Source organism: Leptopilina boulardi, unplaced genomic scaffold, assembly GCF_019393585.1.
Source record: "Leptopilina boulardi isolate dan_hultmark-lab unplaced genomic scaffold, ZJU_Lbou_2.1 LbouV2_214, whole genome shotgun sequence".
Classification (NCBI taxonomy): Eukaryota; Metazoa; Arthropoda; class Insecta; order Hymenoptera; family Figitidae; genus Leptopilina; species Leptopilina boulardi.
The window spans coordinates 1,553,711-1,566,618 of NW_026137768.1; the positions used below are offsets into that span (position 1 = coordinate 1,553,711).

The 12,908-nt window shown below is 26.4% G+C and overlaps 1 protein-coding gene across 2 annotated transcripts; it reads left to right on the forward strand.

The window, feature by feature from the left end:
* The first annotated feature begins 841 nt into the window (after nt 1-841).
* Nucleotides 842-11,430, forward strand: LOC127279091 (uncharacterized). 2 transcript variants are annotated; one of them, XM_051301228.1, is made up of 6 exons: nt 842-1,005; nt 7,253-7,451; nt 8,429-8,665; nt 9,811-9,945; nt 10,155-10,306; nt 10,572-11,430. In XM_051301228.1, exons 2-6 carry the CDS (start codon nt 7,254-7,256, stop codon nt 10,696-10,698), a joined length of 849 nt encoding a protein of 282 aa, XP_051157185.1. In that variant the 5' UTR covers nt 842-1,005; nt 7,253; the 3' UTR covers nt 10,699-11,430. The 2 variants fall into 2 exon arrangements, with proteins under 2 accessions (XP_051157185.1, XP_051157187.1); XM_051301230.1 differs by having other exon boundaries at nt 9,814-9,945.
* The last annotated feature ends 1,478 nt before the right edge of the window (nt 11,431-12,908 follow it).

A 12,908-nucleotide genomic window follows, 5' to 3' on the forward strand; every position in this document is an offset into this window, starting at 1 on the left:
AAATAAATTAGAAGCTCATAAGATTTTTGTTTTTATTATATTATTATTCATTATATTAGCTTAACAATTTTAACCTTTAAAAATATATGTTAAATATCCCGTGAATATCCTAAGAATATCCCACGGACATCCTGAGGATATCCCGTGGATATCCTGCGATATAATATCTAATAGATATTTTGTGGATATCCTATGGATGTCCTGTTGATGTCCCACAGACCGGCGGTTTGGATATCCTAGGGATATCCCAAGATATCCTGGGGACCATTCTAGGATATCGACCATTGATATGGATATCCTTTTGTTATGAGGGTATTGAGATATAAATTGTGAAATTTGTAAAACGGACAAATATTTTCACTAACATTTTTTTGTGATATTTCTGAAATATTACATTGTATTATTCCTTGAATCGGACATATAAAAGTTTTTGAAACATTACTGTAACATTTGATTACAATATTTCAAATATTGCTGCAATATTATGTATTATATGTGTGAATTTTTAAAAAATAACTGTAAAACATAATTTTTTACGAATAATTTCCAAAGAATATGAAATCTTTTCATTTATTTAGAAATTATTATAAAGAATTCAAACAGCATAGTCTTTTATTATAATAAGAATTAAAGAATTTTACAAAAAAATTTACGGTATTTTCTTATATATATATGTATATCTTATTGACATTCACTAGTTAAGTGTTAATTTTTGCATTAATATTTTAAGGTTTGAATGCATATTACTAATTTTTTGAAATATTTAGTATTAAAATATTTATTGCAATTAATACATCTTTGTCAAATGATTGTTTTACTTCCGACCAATGTGGATAAGTGATTTTTAAGAATTAGTTATTCCGCATATAGTTGTGACAACTGTCTCCGTGTTGGTGCAACGGTTTACCCCCACGAACAGCAAAGGCTATATAGCCGACACCGTTAAGAATTTCATCTTCAGAACTAAAAGTCAGTGTCAAGGGAATCTACCTTGAATACTCATAAGTGAGTACAAAACAATTTTACTGATATTATTTATAGATTATTAATTTATTATTAAATTATTACTTAATGATTATTTAATTTATTTATTATTGTTATTATTATTTCATTACTATTATTATTAAAATAAAATTACATATGACAATTTTTCAAATAAAGTTTAGTTATTTATTTAAAATGTAAATCAATCCTGTGTACTTTATAGTAATTTTTGTTAATATTTTTTTTCTATAATTGTAAAAAAAATTAAAACCGTATTTTTTCTTTGTTATAGATTTAACTTTCGAATAAAAAGTTTTCCAAAATTTTGTTTTCATTAAACAAAACGTTTTTAAAATTGTGATAAATTAACAAGAATAAAGTGAATTATTAATGAACTAAAGTTACACAGTTTTTGGATAATGTTGACTAACTCGTATTTGATATTATGCAAAAATGAATATTTTTTTTTTTAATAAAAATATTTAAGTGTATAGTTACACAATTTTTTAAGTTGTCCGATAAATTTGGCCAATCATTTAAAAATTAAAATTAATATATTACTATTCTTTTTATTATTATTGTTAGTATAATTATTATAATAATAAAAATTATAATTTTTTTGTCAAAAAAGAAAATTTATATTATTCAAATTTTAATGTTGTTACTGTGAGGTATTGAGAGTAGTGATAAAATTAATATATAAACAATAACATTAAAATAATAATTATATTTATATTACTTATTAATATATAATAATTCAACAAAAAAGAAATGGAAGAATTTAATTTGATATATTAGAAAATATTACATGCTCTTAATTATGCATTTATTGCTTCCCAAGAATATTTTACGTAATCATTATCTTTAAATTTGAATAAAATATATTATTTTGCAAATATTTCTGTACATTAGTAAAATCTTATAAATGATTAACAAACATAAATATCCCATAATATGGCGTTTAACAGTGATCTTACTATGACTCCCATTAGCCTACTTTTGAACCTAAAGGCTCTTGAACTTCGTAAAAACCGTTACTTTAAAATGCGGTCACGACCCACTGTCACTATATTACTTTAAAGAGAAAAAATATGTATGATTTCTTTCGTATAATGCAGTAAGTGGGTAATCTTTATTTTGTTTAAATTCTTGTTTAAAACATTTTTCTGAAATAAAAGCAAAAAAAAATTTTAATATTAGTTCATGCAACAATAAAGGATATCAATAAAGTGAAAATTTAGATTTCCATTTGAACTACTAAAATCTCATAACTATGATATTTAGAGAGAATTATTTAAAAAAAGCGAATTTGAAAATTTCTTATTACAAATTATTTACAGAATATGTAGTTAAAAATTTCCATACAATTTAATTCGATAAAAAAAATTTTTTCTTTATTTTATTAACAAATTTTGTACCACAATTGCTCCAAACACGAAGGAAGCTATTATGAAATAAAATTTGAGTTTATAACTGAGATAAAATTTCTTTTTCTAATTAAACTTAGAGAAAATCTTTATAAGGATGTCCATAACACGACTAAATAGTTTAAAAAAATTTTCTATAAAGATTAGAATTTTTGTTAAGCATAGAATAAAAAAAATGCGATTTTAGTACTATAATGGCTCCGATTGACGGTAATTATTTATTATAAAATAATTAATTAATATTTCTTTATGAAAAAATTACCAAATATTTTTCAAATGTTAATATTAATGACATACAAAAGTTTTTAAATAAATAACTTCACCCGTTTTTTTTTAATTTGAAAAAAACCTTAAATTTGTATGCTTCTGCTGCCTCCTTAAAGTATTCGAAATGGCTGAAAATTTGTTTAATGAAATATTTAAAACCTTTAAATTAACAGATATCAAATTAATTCATTTGTAAATTAATAGTTACTGTCAAACAGTAATCCATAATGTATTTAATAAAATTTGTTAATATTGATTATTTTGCTTCCTTATAGAAAAAGCTTTATATTCATGAAAAATTTTCAAATTTCCCAAAATAGATTATATCAACTTATTGTTTGATTAAAAAATACCGTTTTTTTCATAAATTTGTTTTTATATTTAAAATGTTCTTTAATAAATAAAAAAACTAAATTTTTTGAATCAAAACGAGTCGATTGGCCTGTATAAAGTATATATTTTATTAAAAATTGTAGAATTCATTAAGATTTTTCCTTTTTTGAAGAAATTGAAATTCTTTATATTTTTCTACAAATTTGCAAATTCACATTATTTTGATATTTTCGAAAAAAACAATAACTTAAAAAAAATTAATATTGTTTAGTCAACTTTAGCGCATTTTCTTCCGGAAGGATAGCACTTTCAAAATATATAAACAGATTGTCTCCAAAACATTTTTTTGTTCATAAAAAGAAATTTTACTATTTATTGAAAACACGTAAAAGAATTAAAAAATATTATTTATCTCTAATAAAGTAGTTCTGAACAAATTTATTTAGGTAAAAGAAGTTACTTGCTGTTCCCTACTCAACATTTACTTAGTTTAGTTAATTGAGTTTTTAAAATTCAAAGATGACAGATATTTTTAAAAATAATTCAAAATGCTTTAAAATTTGTTACCAGGAAATTTTTAGGGTCGCTGATTACAAACCCGATGTCACTTTTTTAAAAAACAAAATGTCGGATCCAATATGGAGGACGAAAAAATTAAAAATCATTTGAATTTGCTTAAAAATTGTTTCCTTGGGGGTTTTCAGGAATTCTGATGACAATTCCAATGTCAGTTTCTCAAAATTTAATATGTCATATCCAATATATAGAATTTTTTTTTAAATTCGTTGAATTTTCTTGAAAGTGTTATTTAGGTATTTCTAGATCGCTGATGACGAATCTGATGTTAGTTTTTCAAAATTCAATATGGCATATTTAATATAGCAACAAAAATTTAAAAACCAAACGATTTTTAAATTTTTTATCGACAAATTAATTTTGCCATTTTAAATATTGATAAATTGACGTTTGATTCGTAATCAGCGACCCTAAAAACTATAAGAGCAACTGCAGCTTTCTTTTCTTAAATGTCCAGTTTTTAATTATTTTTTTTTACAAACAGAACCGATATTTTTGAGATTTTTTGTTAATTAATATAACATTCTTTATAATTTAACTTTTATTTAAAAAAAAATTATGATGTTTTTATTAGTTTTTAGGTTATTGCAATTTTTGTGAAAGCGTGCAAGCCACACATATATCATGTTCATGACTCATACGTGTGACATTGTATGGGGCGGCGCTAAACCGCTGCACGCTTTCATGAAAATTGCGATATCTCAAAAACTATTAAAGTCTCCATAATTTTTTAAGAAAGGTGAAATTACAAATTCAAGTGGAGTTAGCACCATTTTTTAGAAAAATCAGATGTATATAAAGAATTCTGATATTATAAGAGTTCCCGAGTTTTCTAACAAGAAATAATAGTTTCGCAAAATTACAAAACTTATTATAACATATTTTTAACCCTTAACTGGAACCGTGGGTCTAGTAGACCCGATCATTTTTTCGAAATCAAATTAATTGAATGTGTAGCTTTTGAATATTTTTTATATTTTAATATATTAGTTTGACATGTTCATATTCATTTTGTAAGTTTTTCGATACAACTAATACGATACAAAACAATAAAATTATCTTCAAACATTAATAAAAATAAATTTTTAATTTTAACCTAAAAAGTCACATTTTATTCTGCAAAATAAATACCTTTTTTACAAGTCCTGCTGTTGTAATTTTTTTCTTAAAGAATAATACATCAAGAGTATAACCTTAAAATTTTAAGACATAATATTAAAATTTACCTAGCAAACACGTTCTATAAATGTTATATAACAGTGAGGACACAGTTTTATAGAACATTTGTTACAAGCTGGTTATGAATCTGTTATATAACCTCATTGTAACAGAATGTTACCGATCTGTTCTATATTATGCTAACTTCACAGTTCTGTAACAATGTAATGTAACATTTCTCTAAAACAATCATCACAAATGATCTGTAACTGACGTTCCAACGTAGTTTTAGAACTGTGTCCGAAAAATGTTATGTAGTTGTTCTAAAATTTTGTTGCAGATTAGTTCTGGATGACATTTGTTCCTAAAAATGGGAACAATTCTGCAACAGTGTTACATAACATTTCTATAACACTACAGCCACAAATTTTTTTTAACTAATGTTCTATCGCATATCTAGAACTATGTATATCGGAACAATGATATGCAACTGTTCTAAAATTTTGATCAAGTTCAGTTCTGGAATATATTTGTACCTGAGATTAATAAATAAATAGTTCATTTTACTTAAGTATGTAGTTAAATTTAAAAAACTCTAAAAATTTTATATATCACATAGTCTTATTTTTCTTTATATAAGCAATACAGTTTTCAAATCCTCCTCAGTCGCAAGTTATCAAATCAATTTTGTATTTATATTCCCATGTCAGGGTAGCGTAATGATTAGCGTATTAGCCTGTGGAGCGACATTGTTATAGAACAGTTGAAATTTGACACTGTCCTAACTATGTTTATTTTAGAGTTTCCTTTTTCTATTACATCAAGTTTTAATATTTTTATTAAGAATAAAAATATTTTGCATATATTTTTAGGTAATAATCGTGCGATAATAGTTATGTATTATTTTATAGTTTTTACAAAACAGTTCTAGAACTGTTACAAATACATTTGTAACCATATTCTAGATCTGTTACAGAATCTTACATATCCGCTGAGTACGACATTTTGCGTAACCAGTAACTCACAGGTTGATAACCAGTTACAGAACATGTTCTCAAAAAATTTGTAACAGTTCTATAACTGACCTGTAACAGTGTTTGCTGGGTACATAACTCATGAAAAAGTCACAAAAATGGGTCCTACGCAATTAATTAAAAGAATAAAAATATATTTAAAATTTTTTTTATTAAATAATAAATTATTGTTAAATAATTATTCACATTAACTTACAAATGATTTTTTCCCATTGGGTAATTCAACGCGAATTTGTAACTAATTCATTTAAAGAACGACTCTCAACACGAATCCGTAAACAGAATTGCTTCATCAGCATAAGATTATTCCGAGAAATTTGACCTAATAAATTAAAACAACACTTCCACACAGCACCCAAAATTCCCTGAAACTTGACAGAACCTCACATGGCGAGGTTAGGAAGCTTTAGTGGCAAGGTTCATACAAGTTTGTGTCGATGTTTAAATGTCCACATGAAAAGAATATTTACACGAAGCTTTGAGGAAATATTACACATAAATATTCACGTGCAATGTTCAGTCAATGTTGTGTCAATATGGAAATTACATTTTCGCCTAGTTATAAAAATTTCATTTACTAATATAATAAGTATAGGTGAATATTGACACAACATTGACTGAACATTGCACGTGAATATTTATAGTGTAATATTTCCTCAAAGTTTCGTGTAAATATTCTTTTCATGTGGACATTTAAACATCGACACAAACTTGTATGAACCTTGCCACTGAAGTTTCCTAACCTTGCCGTGTGAGGCTCTGTTAAGTTTCAGGAAATTTTGGGTGCTGTGTGGGCTGTTTTTAGGGTAGTTTTAGGATTTTTTTAATGAAAAACCTCCGAGTAAGAAGTTTTGAGCCAATCCGGACGATTTTTAAAAATTTGTCCGCCATATTGGATCCGACATTTTGTATTTTGAAAAATTGACATCAGTCAATCCGCGTCTTCAAACCTTATAATAATCCTTCAAACAAAGAAAAGGTTGCGAAATCTCCCACCGTGGCGCGTTTAACGTTTCATTGTCAGTGTGGATTTCAAAGATGGATAACTCATAAACAAATAGATATTTTTAAAAGTTAAAAATTGGAAAATTTTAAAGAAGCTATGAACTTTTAAGTGCATATGTTTAATGACCAAGTAAAAATGTTATTTATAAATAAAAATAACAACATAAAAATTTGCATAAAAATAATAACTATTACTTAAAGCAAAATAATATTTTTAATATATGTGACCTGGACAGTTAAAGTCGTCTAAGACAGTTACGTCCGAAAAAATCGATTTTTTATTGATTGGTGATTCTTATAGAGAAAACTTTTTTTGTATCAGAATAACCAATCAATAAAAAATTAATTTTTAGAAACTAAGTTCCTTTTGCCTGTTCAGGTCACATATTACTATAATTTTTTTTGTACTTTTTACTATAAATATAGTTCCTTTCTTCTCCATTAATAATATATTTAAATTTATTGCAGGATGAAGTATTATCAATATTTTGCACTTTGTTCGTGCTTACTCGTTTTTGGGCAAGCTTTTTCACTTCCACAACATGTCGAGTTCTCTGAACACTATCAACAAAAAGCAGTGGACTCTCGCAAATTTGCCGAAAAACCAAATTCTTTAAAAAAAGTTGGACTGGATGACATTGAAGAAATTAGCACAAATCAGATTCAGGTATAGTATATTGTGACGTTGTAAAATTTACAATTTTGCTAATCACCAAGAAACTTACAATTTGTATAGTCGGAATAATTTTCATTATTAATTTAAAATACTCAATGATATCACAATAATTCGAGAAATGGAAAAAATTATTTAGAATTAATTATATTTAATAATTAATTATTGTAACCCCTTTTTTATATGTACTATTCCCTTTGCGAGTCAATATCGATAGACTCAAGATTTTATAAAGAAGAATTATTTATTATCAATGAACTTAACCTCACTTTCGGAATTTTGGATATTATAAATTTTGGAATTTAATTTAAATTTTAAAATTTAATTTATAATTTTGGAAAGCTTCTTTATATTTTTCAGCTACTGCTCGAAACTTCTATTAATGCGGGTTAGCAAAAGCCCATATAAAATGTTTAATTTTCCTGGTATTATATCAATTTAAGGTTTGAATAAGATACTTATATGGACATCTTTTTGCTTGAGTGTCATCGTTTTTGGAAATATCAATTTTAATGCCCAGTTCATTAACGTTTATATAGGAGGAAAACTATAAAGATTTACCATCTCGAATTGGATTAACTTATTAAAATCGCTAATCAAGAAAAAGTAACAAAAACTCTATTTTTATTCAAGAAAAAAATATAAATTTTAATAAGATCTTTTCCTTAATATTTGAATTTTCGCACTCTTTTGATTTCGACTAATCGGTATCAAAATATACAAGAAAACTTTTTTACCGACTGTCGAATTTGTTTTTTATCACGATTTTTTAGAGATCTGCATTTTTTGGTGGGCAACTAAATCTCCTAGGAGACAAACAAATAACGTCTTTTTTTCATTCTTTTCTTGTAATTTCATAGAGTACACTACATTTTATTTTATTTTTTTAATGAAACCAATTATATAATGATTCACTTAATTTTACCCAAAAAAAAGGAATATTCATATAACAGAATATTTTTGTATCATAGGAAGGTGGAAATACAGGATTTTCGTGGTCGAACATGCTAAGCATGCTAATGCAAATGCTACTCGGACAAACAACTGGAATAACTGGTCCTAGTAAAAACGAAATTGACGAAGTTCCTCCGAGTCCTTGGGCTAATCTTTTATCAGTTGGCTTAAGGGTTTTAACTGCTATTTTGGGTGGTCCGCAACAAACTGTAGATGGAATTGATAAAGTTGATAATCAAAGTAGTCCAATGCAGGTATGTAAAAATGATTTCTTTTTTACTTTCAACTAAACTAGTAAAATTTAGCATATATTTATGGAAAATATATTATTTTTGCATTTAAATAAGCCAAATATATTAGTAAAATTGTATATCCCACCGAAGTACATATTTTATGTCGCTGATTACGAATTTGGTATCAGATTTTGAAACTACAGAATGGAAGATCCAATATAGCGGATTTTTTCATATTTGTTTGAAACTCGGAGGTTTTCGAGATCACTTGTTCGCAAGTGCTATGTTAATTTTTTTTAAATTCCAAGGGGCAAATCAATAAGTTCGGAAGATTTTTTAAAAGTTTACCGAATGTTCTTAAACTTGTTACAAAAGAATTTTCGGGTTAAGCAAATCTGATAAATAATGAAAAACTCCGCCATATTGAATACACCATTTTTAATTTTGAAAATCTTATGTCAGATTTATAATCAGAGACAAATTATAGCAATGCCATTTAGGGTTAACTACAGAACCAAAAAACCCTGAAAAAGTCATGTATTTCTGAAAAAAGGTCTGGAAATGTCATGGAATTTTAAAATGTAGCCTGGAATTAATTTATTTTAACATTTGTTATGAACTTTTTTATGCCCAAATGGATAATATAGTATCAAATTTGAAAGATTTAAAAATTGGAGAAATTAGTTTTTTTACAAAAATTATTACTTAAAAAAATTAAAGTATTTAAAAAATGTTTATTTAAAAAAAAGGTTTTCCATCGTAAAACAGTCATGGGGTAATTAAAGTAAGGCGACTCACTTGGGTTGGTAAAGAAGTTTCAAGTTTTAAAATAGTTGATAAGGTAATTTTTGATGTTATCAATTGAATATTTTGTTATTAATTGAGATTGTGAAATATTTTGAAAATATAAAATATAAAATAATGATTTTGTTTTAAAATTTAATTTTATCTGATTTATCATTTATCATTTAAAGCCATGAGAAAAGTATCTTAATGAATATATTTAGTTTTATAATATACAAAATGAAGTTCCAGGAATCCAAACAAATTCCCTGATATTTTCAGGTTTTACACGATTTCAGACATTCATGTAAAGTACAGTATGTATTTATTGTTTATTCAGAAAATAATGCTAATTTGTTTAATAATTATTTTTCCATGTTAAGCAGTTCATTAGTATCGTCCTAAATCTTTTGGATGCGCTAAAAACATCATTTTCGCATCGCTCATTAACTGCTCGCTCAATTGGAAAAAGAGACACAGTATCTGAAGCTGCTGTAGCATCTATTTCAATGTTAAAGGTAAACTAATTTGAAGTTTTTATATCAAACTTTTTTTTTGACTATTTAGAAATCAAGTTTTTAAATTTTTGTATTTTTAAGAAATGATTTATAAATTTAAAAATAAAATAATAATCGAAAAAATATAATTATAATAACATTAAAATCTGTAAATTAATATTAAAAATTAATATTATTAATTTTAAAGTACATGTTTTCTTTTATTTAAGGGTTACGTAAAATCTATAAAGTCATTCGGAAATTTAGCAGCAGTTGAAGAAGAAGGACAACGAGGATGTGCTGAACGTGCATTATGCGAGGCCAGTGCTGAATGCATTGCTAATGCACAAGGGACTAGTTCTATCTTTTGTCAGTTAGGGTCGTAAGTAACTGTTATTTGTATATACGTAGTTGAGAATAAATAATTAAGAATAAACAAATCACATTCTTTTACTATCAATAAAAAACAAGTTGTCTTCTCTCTAAATAGAATCTTCTTCCCATTAATTAGCCGATTTAACTCGTGCTATTGTCTCAATGAGAAACATTAATAATGAAACTGTAATTCAATTCATGACACTTAACTTCTTATGTTAATTTTATATTTAAATTTATTGTTCTGTTAATATTTTAATTAATTATTTCAGATATGCAACGAGTTATCTACTTCAAAAACAAAGTGGTGTTGGTTTTGATGCGCTTTATGCAGCCGGGAGACGTGGACGATCTGGTGAAGACTGTAGATCTCTATTTGTTGAATGCAACGCTGTTTAAATATTTATTTAACGTTATACATTATTTTAGCTTTGCATAGGTAATTGAAGGATCGATCTAAGTGAACACTCATTACATGCATGTAACTGTTACAGAAATATTATTGTACCCATAGTGTATGGACTAACTGCTTTATGACAGTTATGTGTATGTGAATAGTATTCGCTAGGAAATCACTTGTTTCAACATAAAAAATTATTCATACATTAATTGAGTCAACACAGTTCACGATTCAAAGAAATAATTAAGGTGCAACACCTAATCATCGACATATACCCAATTATCAACAATTATATTCATTTTTCTAATGTTATTAGGAAAATGATATGTAAGATTCATTTTTTTACTTTATATATGAAGCACATTAATTTCATTTAAATATTTTTTGATACAAAAAATTTATTTTGTTCTGTCAATAATTAGATCATTGAGTTTCTAAAATTAATAATAACAATTTTAGATTTTTGCTTGTACACAAATTACATCTGACTTGAAAAATAGAAATTTCATTTTATAATATATTTCATAACTCAAGTTAGAATGAGATTTTTCCAAGTTCTCATTTTAAAATGGATATGTTTGTGATTTGAAAATTTTAATCATTTAACACCGACATCGTCGATGTTAAATAGAAGGACTATTATGTATTATTTAAATTATTACTATTAAGGTAACTTGTAAATATTTATTTAAGTTTAGAAAAAACAATAAAAGCATACTTTGTTCTAAATATTAATTTTTTTATCTTAGTAGTTGTAGACATAAAAAAGACGACCTACAAATGCCTAAAGTATGTTCTATATCTGCCATAGGACCATCTTCAGAACGTCTTAAGAATGTCCTGAAATTTTTCTCAAAATGTCTTAAATACGTAATCAGATGGTTCCCAGAATGTCTAAAAACTAAAAATTATCCCCAAAATGTGAAATAATGTTCTCAAAATGTTCCAACCATGCACTGAGAATGTAACAAACACATGCTGAAAAAATCTAAGGATTCGTCTTTTAATATCCTTAACATATCAGGAAAAATGTACTGAAAAGTTCAAAAATCTTTGATACGGAATGAATAATTGAAATGATGTACACTTTACAGCCCAACGTGCGCGTAATGTATTCAGTCTTAAACGCCAATCAACCCACAACATCCAAGTGCTATTAAAGATCCAAATAGAAGAAAAGTTTATCGATGACTTGTTATATATATTGATCCTTATGGGCTAAATCACCTCATAAGGATCATGTTCTACGAATGTACCAAACATGTCCTAAAAATGTCCAATGAATTTCTTTGTAATATCTTCAATAAGAAAAAAAATGAACTGATAATTTCAAAATTTTTTCGATAATTTAAAAAAATATCTATAAGGTTTCATAAGGATATTTTTGTAACAGCTTTAAGCCAAACATGAAACTTATTTAGGACGTTTTTATTTCATAAGAGATTTAAAAAATTCAAACTAAACGCCGTAAAACTAGGTAATGAAAGTCAATTAAACTTGAAATATGAAAAAAATGTTTCAGTAGGAAATGTTGAATTTTGTGCTTTAATTGGCCAGGGTATCTCAGACAATTTTGCTTGCGTTAATAAGTTCACAGACCATCCATAAATTACGTTGCACTATTTTTCACCATTTTCGACTCCCCCCTCCCCCATGTTGCACATTTTGCATACATTAGCGCCATTTTTTCCCTCCCCTTCAAGCGCAACGTGGATGGCCCCTATATACCAAGATTCCACAATGGTCTTTGAAAACAGTTGACCGTAGAGTCAAAAAGATTTCAAATTCCTAAAGAAATGAGAGCGGTAGTAATTTTGATGACTTAAAAATGACAAATGTAACATAAGTGACCCGTGTTGTTGGATCATTAGTTATATCACTGAATGTCATTCGTCTGATATGTACAGAGTTGGAAATTTAATTTCTCCCTCAAAAGCCAGTAAAGCAACAGCGAATGTAAGTCAATTACGTATTTGGAAAGGTTACAACGACGAAAACGCAAATTCACAAATTAAAACGATTGTTTATCCATGCTTAATTTATTCATTTTCTATTTTATCATCTGTGATGAAAACCTCTGTATAGCATGGCTGGTACCACAGCTTTTATATTTGTACATTCTACAATCCTAATAACTCCAATTTTACTACTGTGCTGGTATCTTGTCGGTAATATAAGCATTTGTCACATCTTTGACTTTTCTATTTGA

Bases quoted from the DNA above. Each gene is read 5' to 3' on its own strand.
- LOC127279091 (XM_051301228.1), top strand. From the start codon at position 7,254: ATGAAGTATTATCAATATTTTGCACTTTGTTCGTGCTTACTCGTTTTT. The intron at 8,666-9,810 runs GTATGTAAAAAT...TTCCATGTTAAG, and splicing joins ATCAAAGTAGTCCAATGCAG to CAGTTCATTAGTATCGTCCT. The intron at 10,307-10,571 runs GTAAGTAACTGT...TAATTATTTCAG, and splicing joins ATCTTTTGTCAGTTAGGGTC to ATATGCAACGAGTTATCTAC.